The sequence below is a fragment of the Prionailurus viverrinus genome, chromosome C2 (genome assembly GCF_022837055.1).
Source record: "Prionailurus viverrinus isolate Anna chromosome C2, UM_Priviv_1.0, whole genome shotgun sequence".
NCBI lineage: Eukaryota > Metazoa > Chordata > Mammalia > Carnivora > Felidae > Prionailurus > Prionailurus viverrinus.
The window spans coordinates 92,147,757-92,174,793 of record NC_062569.1 but is presented as its reverse complement, the minus strand read 5'-3'; the positions used below and the strand labels follow the sequence as shown (position 1 = coordinate 92,174,793).

At 35.4% G+C, this 27,037-nt stretch overlaps 1 protein-coding gene across 8 annotated transcripts in view; it reads right to left on the bottom strand.

Moving 5' to 3' along the window:
- GOLGB1 (golgin B1) overlaps positions 1–27,037 on the bottom strand; it is a 90,743-nt gene that overhangs the window by 48,285 nt on the left and 15,421 nt on the right. For 4 of the 8 annotated variants that reach the window (XR_007155830.1, XM_047876098.1, XM_047876103.1 and 1 more), the window contains exons 2-10: positions 19,642–19,736; positions 18,689–18,841; positions 18,325–18,477; positions 15,930–16,058; positions 13,194–13,310; positions 10,500–10,622; positions 9,284–9,397; positions 6,873–7,275; positions 4,525–4,616 (exon numbers count right to left, since the gene is read on the bottom strand). Coding sequence is in view for 7 of the 8 variants with exons in the window: in XM_047876098.1 (XP_047732054.1) it covers positions 4,525–4,616; positions 6,873–7,275; positions 9,284–9,397; positions 10,500–10,622; positions 13,194–13,310; positions 15,930–16,058; positions 18,325–18,477; positions 18,689–18,841; positions 19,642–19,734 (1,377 nt within the window). In the remaining variant the exon portion in view is untranslated. Of the gene's footprint in view, positions 1–4,524; positions 4,617–6,872; positions 7,276–9,283; positions 9,398–9,738; positions 10,474–10,499; positions 10,623–13,193; positions 13,311–15,929; positions 16,059–18,324; positions 18,478–18,688; positions 18,842–19,641; positions 19,737–27,037 lie in introns of those variants that run through there. The other 4 variants (XM_047876099.1, XM_047876100.1, XM_047876101.1 and 1 more) reach the window with 4 other exon arrangements.

Here is a 27,037-nt window from a genome sequence, read left to right as displayed (position 1 = left end):
TAAGTAGAAAGAAATACCAGAAAGCAACAATCAATGAAAGTGAAAACAGACCAGTAACAGAGAAAATCAACAAAGCCAAAGCTAGTTCTTTGAAAAGATTAAAAAAAAATAAGAAGTGGAATAATTGCTAGTAACACTGCTCAGGAAAACAAAGCATAAATTGAGGGAATTTTAATCAAAGGATACACACTTGCAGTGAGAAGATGAACAAATTCTGTCCTGGAGAGCTAATTTACAGCACTGTGATACACAGTTAATGATACTGTATCACATACTTGAAAGTTGCTGAGGGACTAGATCTTCAATATTCTCACCACAAAACAGAAGTGATAATTATGTGACATGATGGAGGTGTTAGCTAAGGCTAAGGTAATCATACTGTAAAATATAAATGAATCAAATCAATACTTTGTACACCTCAAACTTATACAATGATGTATCAATTATATCTCAGTTTTTAAAAAACAATAGGGACTGGGGTGAGGGTGAGTGCCACTAAAAAGCTATGGGCATTAAAAGGATAAAGAGGGAATATTATAACCAACAATATGACAAAAACTAGACATCTTCAATGAAATGGGCAAAATCTCAACAACAATAACAAAAAAACCCAAACTGACATAAGATGAAAAAAAATCTTATTAGCATTATACCTGTAAAAGAAATTCAATTTCTTTCTTTCTTTTACAATTTTAGACTCAGACGGTCTCACTGTTGAATTCTTTCAGACATTTAATACCAATCTTAAACTCTCAGAAAATAAAAAGGAACACTTTCAAGCTTGTCTTATGAGGCCAGCACAATTTTAATATCAAAATCTGACAAAGATATTATAAAACAAAGAGAAAATTATAGACTGATATCCTTCATGAATATGGATACCAAATCCTTCACAAAATAGTAGCAAATCAAATTCAGTAATGTATTAAAGGGATAATACTTCATGACCAAGTGGGATTTATCCCAACAACACAAGGTTGGTTTAATATTAAAATACTGTACCACATTAACAGAATATAAAAGAAAATCCATATGTGCATTTAGAAAAATGCAGAAAAAGCATTTGACAAAATTCAATGCCAATTCTCAGAAAACTAGAAATAGAGGGGAATGTCCTCAATCCAGTAAAGGACATTTATTGAAAACCTAAAATTAATGGTAAGCATAGCTAATGGTAAAATATGGAACATTTTCCCATAAGATCAGGAACAATGCAAGAATCTCACCACTTTATGAAATAGTGTAATGAAAATGAAGGTCCTAGCTATTGCATAAAAAAAAGAAAGACATAAAGATTAGAAAAAAGTAAAAGTCATCTTTATTTGGAGATGACATGACGGTTTACTTAGAAAATCCAAGGAGTCTATAAAAAGAGACTAGAACTAATAAAATGAATATTTGTCAAGTTCAGATAATATAAAGTTACTAAGCAAAATTCAATTGTATATTTACATATTAGCAGCAAACAGCTGGAAACTGAAATTAGAATAATTCCATCTACAATAGCATCAACAGGCATGAACTACTTTGGAATAAACTTTTAAATGTGCACAGCCCCTCCAATGAAAACTATAAAACATCACTGAAGGAAATTAAAGAAGATAAAAAGAAGTGGGAAAATATACTACATTTGCTCATGGATTGATAAGTTCAGTAGTGTTAAGATGTCAATTCTCCCTAAATTGATCTATAGATTCAACACAGTGCCAACTCAAAATCCCACCCAGCTTTCTTTCATTTTTTTTTTTTAATACAATTTGAGAACACAGACTATATACTTTCTGTGGATATGTACCTGTAATAAAGCGATCTTGAATAGAAGAACAAAATCAAAAGACTTATACTACTTGACTTCAAGACTAACTACACTCTACAGTAGTAAAGACAGTGTGTTACTGGCATAAGGACTGACAAACAGATCAAGACAACAGAATACTAAGTTCAGAAATGGACCTAGTAATCATTTGATTTTCAACAAATATACCAAAGAAATCCAATGAGGAAAGTAAAGTCTTTTCAAGAAATAGTGCTGAAACAACTGGACATCTATATGGGGGAAAAAAATAAGCCTTGATCCTTACCTTACACTACACACAAAAATTCTGAGGTTCAGAGACTTAACTGGGAAGGCTAAAACTGTAAAGCTTGTGGAAGAAAACAAGACAAAAACTTCATGACTTGGCATTAAGCAAAGGTTTCCTAGTTAGGGCACAGAAAATTATAACAAAAAAAAAAAAGATAAATAACAGGTTTCATCAAAATTATAAAATGTCTACTAATTAAAAGACATGAAGAATATGAGTAGGAGGCAAGCCACTGTGTGGGAGAAAATAGTCACGAAACAGATTTGAAAATAAATTGGCATTCAGGATATATAAAGAATCCCTACTACTTGATAATAAAAAGACAAAGAACTTCAATTTTTAAATGGGGGAATAACTTGAAAAGACACTTGATCAAAATAAGATATATAAAGCCAGGAATCTCAAGAAAAAATGTTCAATATCATTTTTCATCAAGGAAATGCAAATTAAAACCATGAGATACCACCAAGCACCCATTAAAATGGCTAACATTTTTTAAATTGACAATATCAAATCTTGGAGAAGATGTGGAACAACTAGAACTCTCATATATTTTAGGTGGCAATGTAAAATAATACAACCACTTTGGGAAATGATTCGGCAGTTTCTTATAAAGCTAAATACATACGCTATGGCCCAGCAATTCCTCAACTAGTATTTACTGAAGATAAATGAAAACGTATGTCCTCACAAATACCTGTACAAGAATGTTTATAGCAGCTTAATTCATAATGGCCAAAGCCCAGGAAATCATCAACAGGAAATTACAGCACAGTCATGCAAAAGGAAAATGCAATATATTCACAAAATTAAGTACTTCTCAGCAATATAAAAAGTACAGTATGATATATGCAGCAATATGGATGAATCTCAAAACAGGCTGAGTGTAAGAAACTTTACACAAAAGAGCACATATATTTACATGACTCTGGAAAACAGGCAAAATTAATCTGTGGTGAAAAAACAGAACATTGGTCATCTCTAGAAGGTTAGGATGTGATTGGCTTCAAAAAGGTATGAGAATACTTCGTGGGGAGATAGTGATATATCTTGATAGGGATTTGGGGTGACAGTAGTGTATGCATTTGACAAAACTCAATGAATGGTACATTTAATATTTATACATTTCATGTTTCATAAATCTTACTTCAAAAGAAAAAAACTATAAATAAATATTAAAATCTAGTCAATGATATGCATGTTGGAATATTTAGAGAAAAATGTATCTACAACTTCCTGTGAAATACATAAAAAATTAAGATGAGGTAGTGGATGGATAAATGGATAGATGTTTTATAAAGTAAATACAGTAAGATGTTTTGTTTTGTTTTGCTTTGCTTGTTTTTTAGTAAAATGTTGATAGAACCCAGATAGTGGATATAGAGGTATTCACTATCATATTCTTTAAATTTTTTGAAATTATTGAAAAATGTCTTTAAACATTAGAGGGAAAAGTTGTGATTTTGAGAACAGAAGAGATTGGAAAGCTAGATGCTAGAAGCCAGGAAACAAAAATTTTTATCAGGGTACAGTACTGCCCAGGGACCATGGAACTATGATGGTCAATATGTCTGTCAGTTTGGAAGGGTATAGCTTATAACAGAGATGAATGAATCCAGTTATCCCAGCTTGACACTAGCCTATTAAGAGCATCAAACTAACTCTCCTTGTTCTGATAATCATGCTCCGTAACAGCCTTATGATGATTACAATCTAGCTTCTCACAGAGATTTTTACAGAAGGAAAAGAGAATATATGGGCCAATCAACAGCTAATTGGCAATTAAAGTTTCTACTGTTACTTAATGAGAGCATTATGATTTCTATAATAGACTTAAACATCTGGTTAGATGAAATTGTGTACACTAAAGCTGATCAAATCTCAGTCTACCAAAAACAAAATTGACTTCTCAGCTGATAAAAGGGATTATAAAATCAAAAATAATGATTTCTTTCCAAATCAGAATCCTAAGACCTTAGAATCAGAAAGGCTCCTGAGATCATGGTACTTATTATCTATTATTTCCTCATTAATCACTGTTGAGACACTAAATTAATGGCTTTCATGATTCCTTTCAAATGGAATCACCTCCAAAAAAGCATCTTATCAGGGTGTCTGGGTGGCTCAGTTGGTTAAGTGTCTGACTCTTGGTTTCAGCTCAGGTCATGATCTCATAATTTCTTGAGTTTGAGCCCCATATTGGCCTCTGCACTGACAGTGTGGAGCTTGCTTGGGATTCTCCCTTTCTCTCTGCTCTTCCCCTGCTCACACCCTCTCTGTCTCTCTCAAAATACATAAATAATTTTTTTTTAAAAAGCATCCTATCAGGCAGAAGAGACAGAAAGTTTATACTACTTTCTGGAATAAATTCTCATTAGAGCACTCAAGTATAGATATAGCAAAGATAGATCATATTCGTAAGAAGTAAACATTTAATTACCTGTGTATCCTCAGTATAAACATCTGGGACAGAAGTCTGAGATGCTGCTTCATGTTGTTGCAAGGTTGGTCTGCTTAGAAATTTGACTTGCTCTAAGGAAAGGAAAGTAAGTAAATAAAAATGATTTCTGCTGCAAGTCTGAAACTTGGTAAATTGTTATCTTCTAGAGATATACCACATGCTGCTTACTCCAGTTATCTTTTTTTAAATATTTCTTTTAATGTTTATTTACTTCTGAGACAGACGGAGCATGAGTGGGGGAGGGGCAGAGATAGAGGGAGACACAGAATCCAAAGCAGGCTCCAGGCTCAGAGCTGTCAGCACAGAGCCCAACATGGGGCTCAAAGTCACAGACCATGAGATCATGACCTGAGCCGAAGTCAGTCACTCAACTGACTGAGCCACCCAGGCACCCCTTACTCCAGTTATCTTAATTAAAATTATGCCAATGTCATGTTTTAACTGTTCACATGCTCTGAAGGACCAAAAGGCATCTCCGTAAACCACTTCCTTAAAAGGTAAAATAAAACAGGATTAGAATTTTTTACAAAGTCATTTTTCCTTAACCCCTTGAAAATGCCTTTAGTATTTTTAAATTTTATTTTCTTCACTCTACACTGAATCATTATGAGTCCCACCAAGATAATATGGCACAACTCTGCACATAAATATGGTCCAGTTAAGAGGACAGTGTGCTCATGTAATACACTGTTCCCATGTAATGCCTTTCAAGGCTTTCTGGTTAATGTTCAACTCCTCAATACAGATCTTCAACTTAAGTTTTTCTAAAATCTTTCCTTCAAATGTATGCCGATCTCTTCGAATTAAATTAGAAGCATGTATTACTTTAATAATAAAACTTTTTTAAAAAATAAGTTTTCATTAGACCTTCTTAAAGCATAAAGATTTTCCTTAAAAAGAACTTTTTACCTTTAAGAAAAGCATTCAGATCCATCTTTACAAGTAAGGATGATTCCACACCATTCAGTTTCCCTACCTATGTACCTAGATCTAGCCTGAGTTTCCCAAAAATTAATTCAAATCCTACTCAGTTATTGGGTAAAAATAACAACACAAGAAACAACAGGTGTCAATGAGGATGTGGAGAAAGGGGAATCCTCTTACACTGTTGGTGGGAATGCAAACTGGTGCAGCCACTCTGGAAAATAGTACGGAGGTTCCTCAAAGAGTTAAAAATAGAACTACCCTATGATCGAGCAGTTGCACTACTAGGTATTTACCCAAAGGATACAAAAATCGTATTCGAAGGGATTCATGCACCCCAGTGTTTATAGCAGCATTATCAACAACAGCCAAACTATGGAAAGAGCCCAAATGTCCATCGACTGATGAATGGATAAAGATGTGGCATATATATACAATGGAATATTATTCAGCCATCAAAAAGAACAAAATCTTGCCATTTGCAACAATGTGGACGGAACTAGAGTGTAGTATGCTAGTGAAATAAGTCAGAGAAAGACAAATACCATCTGATTTCACACATATGTGGAATTTAAGAAACAAAACAGATGAACATATGAGGGGTGGCATGGAGAGAGGGAAACAAACTAAAAGAGACTCTTTAAAGACAGAACAAACTGAGGGTTATCAGAGGGAGGTGGATGGGAGATGGACTAGATGGGTGATAGGTATAAGGAGGGCACTTGTGATGAGCACTGGGTGTTGTATGTAAGTGATGAATCACTGAATTCTACTCTTGAAACCAATATTGCACTGTATGTTAACTAAAATTTAAAGAAAAATTTGAAGAAAACAAAAAACAAATCCTACTCATTTCAGTTACTGAAACTTTCAGATCACAGTCATGTTTCACATAGCATTCTTTTATTTTTTATTTATTTATTTTTTTAATTTTTTTTTCCAATGTTTATTTATTTTTGGGACAGAGAGAGACAGAGCATGAACGGGGGAGGGGCAGAGAGAGAGGGAGACACAGAATCGGAAACAGGCTCCAGGCTCTGAGCCATCAGCCCAGAGCCTGACGTGGGGCTCAAACTCACGGACCGCGAGATCATGACCTGGCTGAGGTCGGACGCTTAACCGACTGCGCCACCCAGGTGCCCCTCACATAGCATTCTTTTTAATACATGACACATCATTATCAATAGTTTTTATTTCTGTAATGATAATTATAATATTAAGTCAGATTATAACTTCAGCCAGAGATAGGAAAAATGACAGAGTTCAGAAGAGATGTCTTTCGTAATTCTGCTAATGATTCAATTGCTTTGAGCAAATGATGTCATTAACATATCCCTGAAATTCTGAAGTAGGAGACACTCAGGTGCTAACCAAGTAGACTTGAAAAGCAACCAAATACTGACCTTCCAGTTGTTGAATAGCCTGGGCTGAATGAACTGTCTGTTCACTCTTATCTTGGAGAAGCTTTGAATTTTCCTCCTTTAGAGCATTACAGGCAGAATGTAGCTCTTGCTCAGTCTTCTGAAGACTCGAAATGTGAGAGATCTTCTCTTCCATTTCTGCTTTGTGCTTCTGCTCTAAAGCACTGTACCGGGACTGTAGTTCAGCCTGGGCTTGACTTGCTTGCTCAAGCTGCTCCAGAAGATGATGCATTTCTTCCTGCAGGTTATGGAAAGATAATTTTCTCTCCGTCACCTCAAGTTGCATCTTTTCCATTAGAATCTTGGACTCCTGTCTTTCTGTTTCCACAGTGTTCCTTAAAGTATTATGCTCAGCTTCCATCTGCTGTAACTGCTGAGAGAGAATCTAAGAAAAAAAGACAAAGCTTCATGAGCTATAAATTCATTCTTTCATTTCAATAAGCATAGTGAAGTACCTGTTCTAGGTGAAGCATGGGGCTAGAGACCCAGGACCAAACCTAAAATTGCATAAGACCCTGTATTTGCTCCTTGATACTTTCAACAGTTTCTATTCATACATACTTATTTGTGCGTCATCTTTTATTTTCTGTCTCTCCCATTACAAAATAAGTTCAATAAGTGAAGGGACTTTGTTTTATCGTCACTGTTCTCTAGCACCAAGTATAGTGCATGTCACAATGAGTACCTGGTGCTCAATAAATATTGAATGAACGAATGAATGAATGAATGTCGTTCCTGCCCTCATGGAACTCAGAGTTCAGTGGGAGTCACATTTAACCAGATAATTATAATTCAAAAGTGATAGAGGCCATAAGAGAGATACTTAGGTATTAACAGGAGCAGAGAAAAAGGGAAATTTGCCAAAAGTCACATAGTTGTAACTATTTGTATAGTAACTATCTAGTAAGAGGCACAACTGCGATTTGAACCTAACTGCCTGAAGACAGTGAGAGGAGCCTCGGGATCAGGATATAGGTTTTATTAGGATGGGAGATCTGGGAACATGTTTCTATGCAAGACGTCCTTCTCAAGAAGAGTTGAAAAATAAGAAGAAAGAAGATGATTGACTTTCTCCAGCAGCACGCAGCACCCAGATGAATAAGCAGAGAATCTGGACTATAGCACCGATTCTACATTAGGATTTGGCTACCTGAATGTGATAAGACAAGGACATAGGGAACCTAAGGTCTGATAAAAGAGTATTCCAAATGGTCAAACATGGGTCAACAGCAGATGGGGAAAGGAGAGAGGCCAAGAAAGAACTAACATACCAGAGGAACAAAGTGAAAGGACCGAAGGATCTCAATGAGAATAAAGGTCAAGACAGCCTGAGAAAGGGAATGACAGGATGGGTTACAGCCTGGGATGGGATACTTGAGCTTAAGATTTTAGAACATCTTTGTCTGATCACTTTAGATTCAGGGAATACTGCATGGTGGGATTATTTCAAGCCAACAGAAAATTAACAAAAACAAACAAGGGATAGTAAAAATCAGGCACAAGAACCATTCGAGATACCAAAGGAGCAAACTAACAGAAAGGAAACTCACTAGAAGACAGTATGACATTCTACAGAAACTAGGCTTCATGAGCTATAAATTCATTCTTTCATTTCAATAAGCATAGTGAATTCAATAAGCATAGGTGAAGCATGGGGCTAGAGACCCAGGACCAAACCTAAAATTGCATAAGACCTAAAAGCACAAAGGAAAAAGCAAGAATAAAAGATACAAATAAAAGCAAGAATAAAAGATACAAAAGGTAAGCTCATCGTTATATCACCACCATGTAAGCACAGGGTATTTGTTGAAAGAATGAATAAATGGCACCAATTCTCAGAAGGCTTACGATGTTATGGAATGCCTGGGTGGCTCAGTTGGTTAAGCGTCTGACTTTTGATTTTGGCTCAGATCATGCTGTCACGATTCATGAGATAGAGCCCCAAGCTGGGCTCCCCATTGACAGCACAAAGCCTGCTTGGGATTCTCTCTCTCTCCCTTTCTCTCTGCCCCTCCTCCACTCCTCCATGTGTACATGCTCTCTTGCTCTCTCTGTCTCTCAAAAATAAATGAGAGGCGCTCGGGTTGTGGCTTAGCCAGTTGAGTGTCTTACTTTGGCTCAGGTCATGATCTTGCGGTCTATGAGATCAAGTCCCGCGATGGGCTCTGTGCTGACAGTTCTGAGCCTGGAGTCTGCTTTGGATTCTGTGTCTCTATCTCTCTTTGCCCTCCCCCATTTTCTCTCTTTCTCAAAAATAAATAAACATTAAAAAAAATTATAAATAAATAAACTTTAAAAAGAAGGCTTATGATGTTATATGTGCTGCCTGGGAAACTAAAGTGGAAATGAATACTCCACTCCTAAGACAGGCAGTAAAGATCACAAGGCAGTACCTGGTTTTTCTCTTCGGCAGTAGTCAGCTCCTGTTGTAGCAAGTCCACCACCTGAGCACGGCCCAATAAGGCTTCCTCATGCTCTTCAAGCTTCCTCTGCAGCACCCTTAATTTCTGAGAAGGAAATGTTTTAGATACAATGTGCTAAACCAATGAGCACCATTATCTGCTTACCTTTCGAAATATTATGTAGATTTGTGTACTTCTGTTTTTTGGATGTTGAGATGACAGATTAAAGAGTGGGACACCAGCATGCCATGCTCCCCCTCCAGCACAAAAAAGAATCTCCGAAATTGCCTTCTCCAGTACACTGACAACAACCAAACTGAGACAAAAGCAAGCCCCTGAATTAGGGAGGCTTTTTAATAATTAGAGAAAATTAAACATCCACTTCTAAAATTATATAGTCAATGTCCTACTCCTAAGTAACATAAGTACATGTATATCTCACTCACCAAAGAGAACATTCTCTGCAGGCAAGAACCATTTCTCTTCTAGCTTCATGCACAGGACATGCACTCGATACACATTTGTTGGATAAATAAATCAATGATACATGTATATATTAATATACTACTTCAAAGAGTGCTATATTCTGAAACTTTATTTAGTGGTGTATTCTGAAGGATTACTTAGAACGTGGAAGAAGTTTTCACTCAAAAACAATTAAATGCATCAACCATGAAATACCACTGGAGCACTTTTAGTTACCAGACTGCACTACACACTAAATAAAAACAAATACCTTCAAGTTAGTAGATGATAAACTTAAAAACAATGAAGCCAATTTCCAAAATATACCCAATGAATTTTTTTAGAATAATTGATTTAATAAGAGACTTTATGACTTCAAAATCACTCCTTTACATCTTTATAATTTTTTGAAAGTTTAAAACTGGCTTCATTGATTTGAAGCTTTGGATCAGGTCTTTAATGCAGCTACAATTGGCAAACTGAAGAGAAACCAATTTCTGACTACCACATACATTTGCCAATTAAATTTAGCTTTTGAGTACCAACAACCTGGTTAGAGGCATAAAAGGCAAGGTAAGGACAAGAAAAAATAAATAATTAATATGCAACAGAAGACAAGATCACCAAAAAGAAGCCAATTAAGGAGCACACTAAGACCAAGTAGAGAGCAGTATGCAAAGGTAGAAAATTTAATTAAAAGTTAACCAAATGACAGTCATTCTACTAAGTTTTAGCAACACACCTGTTGCATCTCTGTTTCCACATCTGCCTGGGTTACTAACTGAAGAAGCTCATCTTCATGAAGACGAACTTGTGTTTCAAAGCGGGCATCTTTCTCTCGGACCACCTGCTGCATGGAACTCAACTAAAGACACACACCAGAGAAACTATACACGTTACACTCCCCGAATATAGCACAAACAAAACTCACACACTATTCTCCAAAGATAGACACTGAGAACTGATAGACAATAGAGTTTTTAAATTAAATTTTTAATGTCAAGGATGAGAATGCTGAAAGAGAGACAGGCCTGACAATAACTTCCAGTGTAAGAGAAATCCTCTTATCAAATTCAGAAATCAGCCTAAATACAAATTGTGATTAAAAATTATATTTGCATGGCTACTAAAATGTTTAAATATACAAGAAGTATAGTTTTTAAAAGTTCTGCAGAGATTAGAATATTAAACCTACAAAGTGAAATTAGGTTTCTGTTAAGTCCTAGGCACATCAATATCACACTCAGGCTCAAAAACTTTCAGTGAAAAATCTCATGCCCTATTAAGTCAAACTTCAAACTAATGGATCTTTTATTCAAAATTCTCTACAACTGGAATAAATCCCATTTGATCGTGGTGATTGATTTTTTAAATGTATTGGTTGGATTCAGTTTGGTAGTATTTTATTGAGAATTTTTGCATCCATGTTCATCAGGAATATCAACTTGTCTTATCTTCAAAGAACTGCTTTTACCAAAGACCTTGGTATATTTCTAAACTCTTACCACCTCTTCCTGACACCACTATTTTCAGGTGTCATTACTTGCAGGCTTCTAGATCACCCTTATTTGTAAATGGCTCTTAACAGAATAAAATGGAAATAAATAGACTGTGAGCTGTTTAACATCAGTGTTTTTGTTTTGTTCTGTTCTGCAGTTATGTGTGTGTGCACGTCCACATGTGTGTCTGCATATGAATGCCTACTTACTCATTTCTTTAAGATCTGTAGTGTGTGTGTGTGTGTGTGTGTGTGTGTGCACGTGCACATGTGTTGTCTGCATATGAATGCCTACTTATTCATTTCCTTAAGATCTGTAGTTGAGTATGCTGACCACATCTTAGCTTGCCCAGTTTGTACTGGTCCTTCAACCACTGCTAATTTTTTCAATTTATGACATCTTGAATTATCTCAGCTCTCCTTCTGGGTAGGAAAAAAATCTTTGTAATTTTTTTATCTTAATTCTGACATTACTATGAATCTGGAATCCTGTGTTCAAGTATATAGGCATTGGAGTCCTTCATTACCAAATGCATCTACGTATCCTTTCCTATAAATGTACCATATTCCTTTTTAATCTCTGTGACTTTGCTCAGACCATTCCTCACAAATGGAATACTTTCCCCCATCTTGTCGAGATTAATATCTATCCATCACAGTTTTGCCTAATTTTTCCATGTACCTTCCTTGGATATCACACTCATGGTAACCTCTTTCATCTCTCAAAATACTGTCCATTTGTGTTGACGCTTGCTATTCACTCATTCTGAATGGTTTGCATTATGATGGATCTGTTAATAATATATTTATATTCTTGGCTTTCCATGTTTTATGCCACTCAGTAAAATACATATTTTGTATTTCTCTATGCTACATTATATATAGTGCTTCTGCCTAAAACGGACACAATAAAAGCTAATAGTTTTGTAAAAGTGAGGATTTCGGGATATACAATATTAACTGTATACATAGCAGCAGACCATCCATGGACAGAAAACACCGTTAATACTATAATTTATCAAAAAATTAAACACCCAATGGAAAAAATTAACTATTATGCAAAGATACTTCAAGGGAAAAAACAAATTCACGAGTCAAAAGCATTCTCAAGGGAAAAATATAGGGTTGGGTGGTCAAGCTGGAAATTTAGAAAAACAGCCAGAGAGAAGGAGTTGAGGATGCCAGTCCAAACAGTCTGGTCCTGGTAGCAGAAATAAATATGAAGAATGTCAAATACTAGTGCCTTTTAACATTGAATCATGTAACCTATACCACTTCCTCATCATATACTAAGAAACCTTCTGATTATAATTTAACTTCTCATTAAGATTTTACTATAGGGAAAGAAGGGACCTAATCATTTGTATTTCTTTTTGTTTACCTTACCAGTCCCCTCCAAACAACACAAGCCAAATCATAAAAGACTGAATTTCTGTGTGCTATTAAAACCAAATTACAGGACTGTAGAACTTAGAAACAGCCATCAATTAGGTTATGGCAAATTTATCAACACTTTTATTGTAACACTTTTATAGTAACACTTTTATTTTTCTACTACCATACCCTTCTCATTTCTACTGTAACATTCTAGTTACTATACTTTTATATACTAAGGTTTTCAAAAGTGTTTGAATTGGGGCACCTGGGTGGCTCAGTTGGTCGGGTGTCTGACTTTTGATTTTGGCTCAGATCATGATCTCATGGTTCATCAGTTTGAGCCCCATGTTGGGCTCTGTGTTGACAGTGCAGAGCCTGCTTGAGATTCTTTCTCTTTCCCTCTCTCCCTGGACTGCCACACCCCTGCTTGCATTCTTTCTCTCAAAAGAAATAAACTAAAAAAAAAAAAAAAAAAAGTGTCTGAATTGGCTTGTCATGTAATAACCCATTAGACTTTCATGATTCTTTATTCTAACCATTATGAGGTACCTTCCCCCCTACCTGAGCAGCTTGTTCTGCCTGCGTCTGGCTGAGCTGGGCTTTCAGAGTGCTAATGAGTTCTTCCTTCTCTTGGAGCTGTTGCTTCATAATTAAAAATTCTTCCACCTCTGTTGAGCGCTTATCAAATGGAAGAGACAGAAGGAAAAAAATAGTTATTTAAACAAAAGAATTAGCACGCTTAATTCTTTGACCTCGCCGTCTCATTTGCCCCAATACCTACCAATATCCTTCTAATTTCCACTTAACACAAAAGTGAACTACATGTGCGTAGTGGTTTTTAAAAAGTAATTATCAGAATTATTTGTCAGAGGAAAATAGAAGCAATAGCAGCAATTTTTCAACTTCTCTGAATCTTCACATTGAAACAGACAGCACAATTAAATAGTAAAACCAAAAACCCATAGATAATATTCACAATGAAATTAGGAAGGTAGTCCCACAAACTCCAAAATACAAGCAGGCAGAGCAAACCACCAGAAGGCACAAGACCTGCATGGTATTAAGAGCCTACTCAAAGGAAGAAGGCAGCAACAGAGCAACAGTAATGGCCTTGAGAACAGGAAAATCCCCAAATAGCCAACAAGTTCTTACTGGAAAGCACAGTTGGCCAATCTAAGAACAGCAGCTTAAATTGGCAGGGCTTTTCCATTCCCCAATATAAATGTAAGGGATCCACAGGAAAAAGGACTAAAAGGCTAGATCAGCCTAGCCTCTCTGAATTCTCAAAACTGACTCATCAGGGCTGCCTTCCAAGATTCAGGGCTGCCTTCCAAGACACAGACCGGAAATAAGAAGAAACTTCTAGGAGTGAAATAAAAATTACGCAGAATAGAGATAACAGAAACAGAAGAAAAAGGTCTATACACATGTTGTATAATTCATTATCAACTAGCCACATGTGACTACAGAAGGCCTGAAATATGCCTAATGCAAATGAGGAGTTTAATTATAAATATAATTTAATTTTAATTAAAGTACAAATTATTTCCCATTAAATTCAACTATATTTCACTTCTTTGCATCATGTCATATACTCTTGAATTGTTAAACAAGAAGTATGCGTGCTATTCCTAGTATTACAATAAATACATCATCTAGTCAGTGTCAGTGGATTCACTCAGTTTGAATGATTTTTTTCCTACATACTCATGTAACACTGCAATGTGTTTATCTGAATCCTTTATGCAGACAACATGAGTCACAGTTGATACCTATGCAGATCATACGAAAAATGATGTTTCAGCCCTCAGTTCAGTTATTGGAAAGCGTTTAAGTATGTCTGGAACAACTTAAAATGAATCTACTTTTTCAATTGGAAATTTTATGAAATCTACACAGAGATGAAGTATTTCTAATGAGAATTTAGTAACCCAAATTGAGACATAATGTAAAAATACACACCAAATTTCAGACAGTGCAAAAAAAGAAAAAGTAAAATACACAAAAATAACTATATTAATTTCAAATGTATATTTTGAATATATTGGACTAAATGAAAAATATTTTTGAAATTAATTTTACCTTCCTGTTCTTTATCTTTTGTAATATAGCCACTACAAAATTTTGAAAATTATACATGTGGTTTACATTATATTACTATTGAATCCAGCTGCCAGATCTTTGGACAGACACACACACACACACACACACACACAAAAGAGAGAGAGAGAGAGAGAGAGAGAGAGAGAGAGAGAAAAGTCTCTTCAGTAAATAAAGTTCTCCTGAACGAAGCCTCTCTCCAAAAGTTTAGACAAATTAACTGCACACAAAAATAAGGAACATAAAAGGATCAAGGTTAAATTTCATAAAAGTTATTATTAAAAAAAAGACTAAGGAGCAGAATAATATTCTTAAAGGTCATAATAACAGAACTGAGACATGTTAAAAATAAAATAAAATAAAAAACCAAACCCGCCATGTATTTCAAAAGTTGTTAAAAAATAAAGAAAATTATATAAAACACAGAAGAACAACATAAATCAAAATTAGAAATTTCAGAAAAAGAAATCTAAACAAGAAATAACACAAAAGTAAACAAACACAAAACAGAATGCCTTAAGTGAAGTAAGAAAAAAAAAGAAAGTTACAGTGAAGAAAGAAAGAAAAAGGAACTAAGAGTGACAAATACTAAAGATAATCAAAGAAGGAAAATACAGATAATAGAAGTTCTTAAAGAAGAAAACATACCAAATATTACAAGCTATATAATTCAAGAAAACTCTTCTGAAATAAAAAATATGTGAAACCATATATTAAAAAAGCATAATAGGGGGCGTCTGGGTGGCTCAGTTGGTTGAGCATCAGACTTCGGCTCAGGTCATGATCTCGTGGTCTGTGAGTTCGAGCCCTGCATCAGGCTCTGTGCTACAGCTCAGAGCCTGGAGCCTGCTTCGGATTCTGTGTCTCCCTCTCTCTCTGCCCCTCCCCCACTTGTGCTCTGTCTCTCTCACTCTCTCTCTCTCTCTGTCAAGGGTGAATAAACATTAAAAATTTTTTTTTAAAAAAGCATAATAGGAATCCACAAATGTCAACCACGAATGGCAAACACCGATTACTAGACTTAGGCAGGAAGGAAGGGAAGTTGGTGAGGGAAGAAAAGGGAAGAAGAAAGAAAATTGACAGATACATAGGTAAGCATCTGTTGGGTATCTAGAAAAATGTATTTATGGTATAATAATCCATTGGGCCTTAGTGATTCATTAACCTAATGATTATGAGGTGACTAAACACCCCTACCTGTGTAGTTTGCTCTGCCTGTGCCTGGGTAAGTTGGGCTTGCAAACAGCTAATTAGTTCTTCCTTCTCCTGGAGTTTATGTTTTATCTTTTCTACTTCCATCTCTTCCTCTGTAGAACTCTTATCATGCTGAAAATACAGGAGATAAAGTTATTTATTGAAAATAATTACAACTAATACATATGTGATCTTTTGTTCTAACTTGCCCTATATAACTATTTGATTATAGTTTCATAAATGGGAGCAAGAAATAACACCTGACCTATCAACCAGGAAGGAATCTTAGAGTTTTCCCATTTTAGTATGGCCAGGTAGCTCCTTGCTAGACTCATCCTCAATCAGATAACAGCTATCAACTCTGAACAATACAGGAAAACAGCTACTTGGAAATGCTAGAGGGCAACCAAAAGCAGGAAGATACTGGAAGGGAGTCAATACTTGGAAGGAATGATACTGAGTTTCCCATTTTTATGGTTTTTTTGTCTGAGGACAAAACCAGTCAGCACCACACAGGACTAAAACTTAATAGAAAATTCATAGTCTCACTGCCTTGAAAAACCAGAGGACAGAATTTAGGAAAACACAGGTGCTGTTAAGTGAGGGGCAAAACGTCATACAAGACCCAGTAAAGGGAAATCCAAATCTTTCAAGTCTATTTTTTCCCCCCGAAAAGTTCTTCCTCAGATTGAACCAGACTCTCCCTCCCTACTGAATTCGCCACCCTCAAATGAACCAAGTCTGCTTATTAGAACTACGCAAGATAATTTTATACTTTCTTCTACGTAATACTTTGTCAAGCATCTGAGGATTGCTGTCATTTCTTCGACTATACTTTCCAGAGACTGTCTAGCTCTGTAAATGGGTATCCAATAGTATAAAGCTGCTATAACTAATTGCTGAAACTTAGAAATCATTTGAATTCAACCCTCTTATTTAACAGAAGAAGGAAATGAAGTTGTGGTCTCAGGCCTTTAAAAAAAAAAAAAAGCAGAGTATAAAATGGATAACTTAAAAATCTAACAACATAGTAGAGGGAAAGTTAGAAGAAACAAAGCAACGTGGGGAGACAGGCTGGTACCACAACTATGAGAAGAAACAATTATCAGAGGAAAAACCAAGAACTAAGAAAAGAATCTAGATGAACAAGTAATCTGAGAAGAATGAGAAAAGCTCCTAAAATAAGTTTTGAGAAGTTAAATAAAGCTATGGAAAAGTAATGTCTTCTGAGCATTAGATCCAGAGAAAAAAGACTAACCAGGGTACTAGGAAGCTAACCAGTGACCCCAAGGGTTGTGCCTAGAGAATCAATTACAACCTCATTTCCCAAAACTAAAAACATTGAACAAGGTGGAATTAAGAAAATGAAAATAATGGGGTGCCTGGGTGGCTCAGTTGGTTAAGGTTCTGACTTCAGCTCAGGTCATGAACTCACGGTCTGTGTGTTCAAGCCCCGCATCAGGCTCTGTGTTGACAGCTCAGAGCCTGGAGCCTGCTTCAGATTCTGTGTCTCCCTCTCTCTCTGCCCCTTGGCTGCTTGCACTCTGTCTCTCTCTGTCTCTTTCTGTCTCTCTCTGTCTCTCTCTCTCTCAAAAATAAAAAAGCATTTAAAAAAAAGAAAAAGAAAATGAAAATAAAAATAAATAGATCTCTTAGGCAGAGTTAAGGCTAGGCCAACTACAATGTGCACATGTGATATGCCGGCCTCCATTATATTCTAAAGCTCCTTGCTAGACTTCAAAAAACTGAAGTTTCTTGTTCACTAAATGGCTGGTTGAACGTGAATATCTGGGGTTTAACCATATAGAAAAGCAATAGTAATGTGTTGGGACAATACTCTTTCTTAAAAGGCACCACTTTCCTTATTCCTCTAACCCTGATCTTAAATTGTTTTGCTGGTGACAGGTGACAGTCATAAACCAAGAAAGCACCCCTCACACGGAGCCCAAGGCAATCTAGTTGATTCAGTTACAATGCATGAAACATTAATCCACTAATATATGGCCACATGAAGATACAGAATATTCTATGTCAAGTCACTGACTAAAAGAATTCAGAGCTGGTGGAAACCTTACAGACTATGTAGTTTAACATTCTAACCAAAGATGAAATTCCACCAAAAAGTATGTGCCTCTCCCATCTAAATTCCTCACTCCAGTATACTTTTCCTGTTAGCCTTTTTTAATACTCCGAAGGCCTAGGTCACATTTCATTTATATATTTTCTGTTGGCCTTTTATTCTATCTGTGTGTGGCCCAGAGCCCAGCTAGACTGCAAGCTCAATAAGAAAGTACAACATTTAGTGTAGTAACTTCATAAATTTTTGTGATTAGGGAAGATCTGTTATAATGGGAGGCTTTTCCACTCAGAAAATGTGTATTGTATCCAGTCACCATACCTTGGAAAGTTGCTCCTCTGACTGAGGTTCTGTAGGCAGGACAGTCCCTCCTTGTGCCTTCATTTCTTCTATGTGCTTATTCAAAGAAGTTAATTTGGCCTTAGCATGAAGTTTTAGTTTTTTTATTTTATTATCAGCAGCTTTTCTTTCTTCCTGTCAGAGAACAATGATGGTAAGTATATAAATGTTTATTCATCACATACCTAGTACATAACAAAAAGTTATTCTCAATAGGCATCATTTTACAGTATGAGGGAAATAAGAATCACATTCTCTAATCACTTAAGTGAAAAGAAAAATGTAAGTGAATGTTGTGTCTGTCTTTTATCAAATGCTTGGCAGGAAAGGAGAAAAACCATGGTACCTGTAGAACTTCATCCTTTTGTTGCAGTTGAATGTCCTTCTGTCTAACGATTTCTTTTAGCTCCACCACCAACTGCTCAGCATAAGCCAGGCGCTCCAGAACATCCTCTTGTGTTCTATTGTTAAATTCCATGTCAGATTCTTGGGGTAATGCCTAGTATTTAGACAAAAAGTTGCCAATGCACCAGGAAAAAGACATTAGCACCGAGAGAAAAGAGTTCCTTCATTGCAACATCATTTTATCTTTTCCCCAACTCACCTCCGTACTTAAGAAATCTTTCTAACTCTGAGACAATAATTATCATCATAGCCATGAAGATATATTGAGTATTTTAGAAATGTGAAGCATTTCACAAACATTATCTCATTTATGAGATTATCCTAATTTTACCAAAGAGAAAAATAAAGGGAAGCAAAGATAACAAACTAGCAAGTGGAAGACCCCAAAATTTAAATTTAAGAGAGCAGTTGAATAAAATTCTCTCAACCACTAGGCAATACTGCTTGTCTTTCAGAAAACTAAAGGGCTTCTTTTGATTCCTTATGTGACCATCAGAAAATACAATGCAAACTATAAGTGTGGATAAATTTACAATAGCAAACATATCTTCAAACCTGAAAGGTGCCCTAGTACTGCCACTTATTATTCAAACCTTTCCTAGGGAACAGGATATATACCTGAGGAGAAGTTAAAACAATCTAGCTAGCACTAAACAAGGCTCAGGGGACAATGAGAAAGATCTTTCCAATCTCATCCAGGACTTGACTCCCATCACTGTGGCTTATAGGCTACAAACTTATAGGAGAAGGATCATTTATAAAGTATCAATATTTTTCTTAATCCTCTCTTCCACCTAGCACAATGGAGGCTGCTCAAAACCTTCTATCTTCCTTTTCCTCAGAAGAACACAGAATATATGTCTCATCAGTTTAATTTAGGACGGAGCTACTCACAGGGTCTAGGGAAGCCCTCATATTCTGATCAGTGTCATCTCCTGATAATTCATGCAAAACAACATTGGCTAATCCTGACAATCGGCTCAGCATTTCTGCAGGAAAAGAAAACATAAACAGTAAAATGGACATAGGCTTCTCTTGTACTGGCAACTATATCATCTATAAGTGAAAAGCATGATGATGTATTTAAAAAGGCATTTGAGGGGCGCCTGGGTAGAGCATCCGACTTCAGCTCAGGTCATGATCTCATGGTTAGTGAGTTCGAGCCCCATGTCAGGCTCTGGGCTGACAGCTCAAAGGCTGGAGACTGCTTCAGATTCTGTGTCCTCCCTCTCTCTCTGGCCCTCCCCCATTCATGTTCTCTCTCTCTCTCTCTCTCTCTCTCAAAAAAAATAAAATAAACATTAAAAAAAATTGTTTTAAAAAGGCATTTGAGTATGTGCAGTGTAGTCACATAGTGTTCTTTTCAGTGGCAACTGCACTGCACTCAAATAACCACCACTAACATTTTCTAAATAAAATACAGATACATAATTGTTTTGTGGGAAGTAAAAATGTCTTATAAGTTACCTTTAATCCATTTTCTTTCATCATAATTTCATTTACAAACATGAACTTCTAACATTCCTTCCCCTGCCAGAAGATTATTCTCTCCTACTTTGTCAAATAAATCCTGTGATGTAACAAAATTTTTCTTTTTATGTGCCCTCATGAACCCCATTCTTTCAGGAGGGTTTCCTGATAACCTATGTGGTTTTGCTAAAATTTAAATAATCCTTGTTTAAATGTATAGCATTAAATGCATATATTAGAAAAGGAAAAGGGATTTAAATCAGCAACCTGTGCTGCTTCTGTAGGAAATTAGAAAAAGAAGAGCAAAGTAAAACAAATATAAGCAGAAAAAAATTCAGGTTAGAGCAGAGACTAATAAAATTGAAAATAGAAAAATACAGAAAATCACTAAAACCAAAAGATGATTCTTAAAGAGTAAGTTCAAACTAAAATTAGCTGAATGTAACATAGACTGCTATCTGCAGAAGAGGTTATATACAAACCTAATGGTACCCTTATATAAAAAACCACTAAAAAATATGCAAAGTATAAAGAGAAAGAAATCCAAATATATCACTAAAGAAAATCAGCAAACTATGAAAGAGATAAAGACAAGAAAGGATCAGAGAATATCTCCAGGAACAACCATAAAACAAATAATAAAACGGCAGTAAATACATACCTATCAACAATTACTTTGGATGTAAATGTACTAAACACTTCAATTAAAAGACACAGCGTGACAGAACAGATTTAAAAAAATAAGGCCATCTGTAAGCTGCCTACAGGAGAAGACTCATTTCAGATCTAAAGATACATGCAGATTGAAAATAGGGCACGGAGAAATATTTATCATGCAAATGGATGTCAAAAGAGAGCTTGAGTACCAATAGTTATATGGGACAAAGCAGACTTTAAAACAAAGACTGTAACAAGAGATTTTTTTTTTTAAGTTTATTTATTTTGAGAGAGAGAGTGTGAGTGGGGCAGAGGCAGAGAGAAAGGGAGAGAGAGAATCCCAATCTCATGAACCCTGAGATTATGACCTGAAAGGAAACCAAGAGTCGAACGATTAACTTGACTGAGCCACCTGGGTGCCCCAAATACATATTCTTCTCAAGTGCACAGGGAGCATTCTCCAGAACAGATCACAAAATAAGCCTAAACAAATTCAAGAAAACTGAAGTCATACCATACATTGTTATTGAACACAATGCTATGAAAATACAAGTCAATCACAAGAAAAAATCTGGAAAGAACACAAATACATGGAGTTTAAATAACACAAATACATGGAGTTTAAATAACATGCTACTAAACAATGAATGTGTTAATCAGGAAACAAAAGAAGAAATAAAAAAGTATATGGAAACAAATGAAAATGAAAATGGTCCAAAAGCTTTGGGATGCAGCAAAAGCAGTTCTAAGAGGGAAGTTAATTGCAATACAGGCCTACCTACCTCAAGAAGTAATAAATTTTCAACTAAACAACCTAACCTTATACCTAAAGGAGCTAAAAAAAAGAAACACAAACAAAACCTAAAACCAGCAAAAGGAAGGAAATAATAAAGATTAGAGCAAATAAATGATATGGAAACTAAAAAAATAGCATAGATCAATGAAACCAGGAGCCAGACTTATCAAAGGGTGGGGGGGGGGGGGGTGGGGGAGGAAGGAAGGACTCAAATAAAATCACAAATGAGAGGAGAAATAACAACCAACACCACAGAAATGCAAACAATTATAAGATAATATTATGAAACACTATATGTCAACAAACTGGACAACCTGGAAGAAATAGATAAATTCCTAGAAACACATAAACTATCAAAAATGAAACAAGAAATAGAAAATCTGAACAGACTGATAACCAGAAAAGAAACTGAATCAGTAGTCAAAAACTCCCAGCAAAACAAGTCAGAGGTGAATTCTACCAAACTAGAATACCATTTAGCTATTCTTCTCAAAATTTTGCAAAAACATAGCAAAGGGAGGAAAACTTTCAAATTCATTCTATGAGGCCAGTAGTAGACTGATTTCAAAAACAGATAAAGACACCACTTAAGAGAACTACAAGTCAGTATCCCTGATGAACACAGATTTAAAAATCCTCAACAAAATACTAGCAAATCAAATTAGTATTTTAAATAAATCATTCATGATCAAGAAGGATTTATTCCTAGGCTACAAGAATGGTTCAATATTTGCAAATCAATCAGTGTGATAATCACATCAATAAGAGGAAGGTTAAGAACCACAAGATCATTTCAATAGATACAGAAAAGGCAGTTGATGAAGTACAATATCAATTCATGATAAAAATCTTCAGCAAAGTAGCTGTAGAGGGAACATACCTCAAAATAATAAAAGCCATATATGAAAAACCCACAGCCAACATCAAAAACTGAGAGATTTTCCTCTAAGGTTAGGAACAAGAGAAGGATGTCCACTCTCACTGCTTTTATTCAACATAGAAGTCCTGGCCACAGCAATCAGGTAAGAGAAAGAAATAAAAGGCATCCAAATAGGTAAGGAAGAACTGAAACTTTCATTATTTGCAGATGACATGATACTATATATAAAAAACCCAAAGGGGGCGCCTGGGTGGCTCAGTCGGTTGAGCGTCCGACTTCAGCTCAGGTCACGATCTCACGGTTCGTGAGTTTGAGCCCCGCATTGGGCTGTGGGCTGATGGCTCAGAGCCTGGAGCCTGCTTCCGATTCTGTGTCTCCCTCTCTCTCTGCCCCTCCCCCGTTCATGCTCTGTCTCTCTCTGTCCCAAAAAAAATAAATAAACTTTAAAAAAAAAAGAAAAAAAAAACCCAAAGGACTCCATCAAAAACTGCTAGAACTGATAAATGAATTCAGTAAAACTGCAGGATACAAAATCAATGTACAGAAATCTGTTGCATTTCTATACACCAATAATGAAGCAGAAGAGAAATTAAGAAAACAATCCCATTTGTAACTGCACCAAAAATAATTAAATACCTAGGGATAAACCTAACTAAAGAAGAGAAATAATTATACTCTAAAAACTATAAAACACTAAAGAAAGAAACTGTAAATGACACAAAGAAATGGAAAAACATTCTATGCTCATGGATTGGAAGAACAAATATTATTAAAATGTCTATACTACCCAAAGCAATCAACAGACTTAATGCAACCCCCCCCCCCCAAATACCAACACCATTTTTCACAGAACTAGAACAAACAATTCTACAATTTGTATGGAACCACCAAAGACCCCAAATAGCAAAAGCAATCATGAAAAAGAGAAACAAAGCTGTAGGCATCACAATTCTGAAATTCAAGTTATATTACAAAACTGTGGTAATCAAAACAGTATGGTACTGGCACAAAAACAGACCCACAGATCAATGGAACAGAATAGAAAACTGAGAAATAAACCCACAACGATATGGTCAATTAATCTTTGACAAAGCAGGAAAGAATATCCAATGGGAAAAAGACTCTCTTCAATAAGGAAGAGGAAAACATTAGGAAAGCGGGACAGCAACATGCAAAAAGAAAGAAACTGGATCACTTTCCTATACCTTACACAAAAATAGATTCAAAATGGTTTAAAGACCTGAATGTGAGATCTGAAACCATAAAAATCCTAGAAGAGAACACAGGCAGTAACCTCTTTGACATTGGCTGTTGCACTTTTTTCTAGATATATCTCCTAAGACAAGGGGGAAAATGCAAAAATAAATTATTGGGACTATATCAAAATGAAAAGCTTCTGCACAGCAAAGGAAATATCAACAAAATGCAAAGTCAACTTGCAGAATGGGAGAAGATATTTGCAAATGACATATCCTATAAAGGGTTAGTATAAAACTCAACACTAAAAAAAATAATCATCATCTAATTAAATTATGGGCAGAAGACATGAACAGACATTTCTTCAAAGAAGTCATGGAGATGGCTGACACATAAGAAGGTGTTCATCATCACTTACCATAAGGGCAATGCAAATCAAACCACAATGGTTTATCACTTCACGCTTGTCAGAATAGCTAAAATCAACAACACAAGAAACAACAGGTGTTGGCAAGGATGTGGAGAAAAAGGAACACTCTTGCACTGTTGGTGAGAATGCAAATTGGTGTAGCCATTCTGGAAAACAGTATGGAGGTTCCTCAAAAAGTTAAAAATAGAACTACCATATGATCCAGCAATTGCACTACTAGGTATTTGCCCAAAGAATACAAAAAACTAATTCAAAGGGATACACATACCCCTATGTTTATTTACAACAGCCATGATATGGAAGCAGCCCAAGTGTGTCCATAGATTGATGAATAAACAAGATATGGTATGTGTATATATATAAATATATACATATATATGTATATATATACATACATATATACATATATATGTGTATACACATGTGTGTATGTGTATATATATAAATATATACATATATGTATATATACATACATATATATGTGTATGTATGTATATGTATGTGTGTATATATATATATATATATATATACACAAAAAAGAATATTATGCCACCATAAAAAAATAACAGAATCTTGCCATTTGCAATAACATGGATGGAACTAGAGAGTATAATCCTAAGTGAAATAAGTCAGTCCAACAAAGGCAAATACCATATGATACCACTCATATGAAGAATTTAAGAAAAAACAAATAAGCAAAGGGGGAAAAAAGAGACAAATAAAGAAACAGACTCTTAATTATAGAGAACAAACTGATGATTACCAGAGGGGAGGTGGGTGAGGGGATGGGTTAATTAGGTGATGGGGATTAAGGAATGCACTTATTGTAATGAGTACCGGGTAATATATGGAATTTTCTTTTTATGTTTGTTTATTTATTTTGAGGGGGGAGGGGCAGAGAAAGAGGGAGAGAGAGAATCCCAAGCAAGCTCTGTGCTGACAGCACAGACCCCAATGCAAGGCTCTATCTCATGAAACGTGAAATCATCACCTGAGTCGAAATCAAGAGTCAGATGCTTAACTGACTGAGCCACCCAGGTGCCTCTGATGTATGGAATTGCTGAATCACTATATTGTACACCTGAAATAAATATAACACTATACGTTAGCTAACTAGAATTAAAATAAAAACTTAAAAAAAAAAAGTTTGTTCTTTGAAAAGATCAACAAAATTGGTAATGCTCTAGTCAGGCTGACCAAGAAAAAAATAAATAAATAAAGACACAGTTATCAATATCAGTTATGAAAAAGGAGACATCAGTACAGATCTAACATACATTAAAATATTGTAACACAACAGTACAAATAATTCTATGCCCATAAATTCATCAACATAGAAGAAATGGGATAATTCCTTAAAAGATATAAGCTAAAAAAACTCACTAAAGAAGAAAAAGACAAATATAGATAATACACACAAAATAATATACATACACATAATACACACAAATATATAAATACACATACACCCACACATCCTTTATTTATTATTTACTCATTCATTCATTCAGATCAGTGTCAACTGCTAGTCCATAGAAGTGAGAATATTAATGTTTTGATAGGAAAAATCAAAATAGAACTGGACTGTGAATAGCACTAGTATAAGTAATTACACTAAATTTTATGTTTAATGATAAAATGTTATTTGGCCTTCAAAAGCCTCAGCAGGGAGAAATATAAAAGCTCTGGTACAAAATAAGCACTTGAATTAAAAACAATTACCCCTAAAGTTTTCTTCTACTTAGAACAGTAATAATGTTTAGGGCAACCATGGTCCTTAATTAAAAAAGAAGTGGTGAGGTCTTTGTTTCTATAACAGGTTATCTTGGATAACCAAACTAGCATATAACACTTAGAAAAGAGATGTACATGAAACTTTAGGAAAAAGAAAACCACTCCTAGAAGGGCAACATAGGACCACATATAACTATATATATAACTACTAAAAAGGCAACATAGGGCCACACATAAATATATAGGACCATACATAACCACTCATTCAAGCTGTGAGACTTATAACTATAGTCAGTTAAAAAAAAATCACAACTCACCATTACACAGACTAAACTTTGTTTTCAACTCTCAAGACTGAATTTTCTATAGCAATCATTAGTGAAAGAAATGAACACCATTAACTATGTGCCTAATAGGCACATAGATTTGCACTAATCAAAGAAAGTCATAACAGAACCTAATCTATCAAACAGAATCATTTTATCTTCAGATTTTTCAGACCACATCAGGAATAAACACACACACAAAAAATCAACCAACTGATGGGGACTCTGAAAAAATGGGGATTGCAAACAGCACAGATTATGGGAACTTCCTGATTTCCCACATAAAAATTGACAAAGCAACTAGATAACAAAACTAAAAACCCATATACAGGCTTTACCAAAAAAACAATGTGACAAAGTTTCCCACAAACTCTAAAATAAACATGGATATAGATAAACCACCAACAGCCACAAGATCTGCATGTCATTGTTGTCGATGTGGGAGGAAAAGGGAAGTGAAGAGTGACAGAATGTTCCACCCCAAAATCTGTCACTTTGGCTTAAAGATTATTTTGAGCTAAAGGCACTTGAAAAATAGCAGGTACAAGAAGGATGCTCTGACTTCTCCTTTTTCTTCCTGAAAGCAAGATACAAAACCTCATATGGAAGATGTCCTTCTTATATTAGAAGGAAAGTAACATTCTTATCTCCAGGGATGGGGAGTTGAAGCCAAGAGGAATCTGTACAAACAAACCTTGTATGTGAATCCTTATCTTCCTAGTCACTTTTCCATGATTAACTACCCCTTTGCCTTGTACTGTTATCACAATTTACTGCTCCTTGTCCAACTCAATATATAA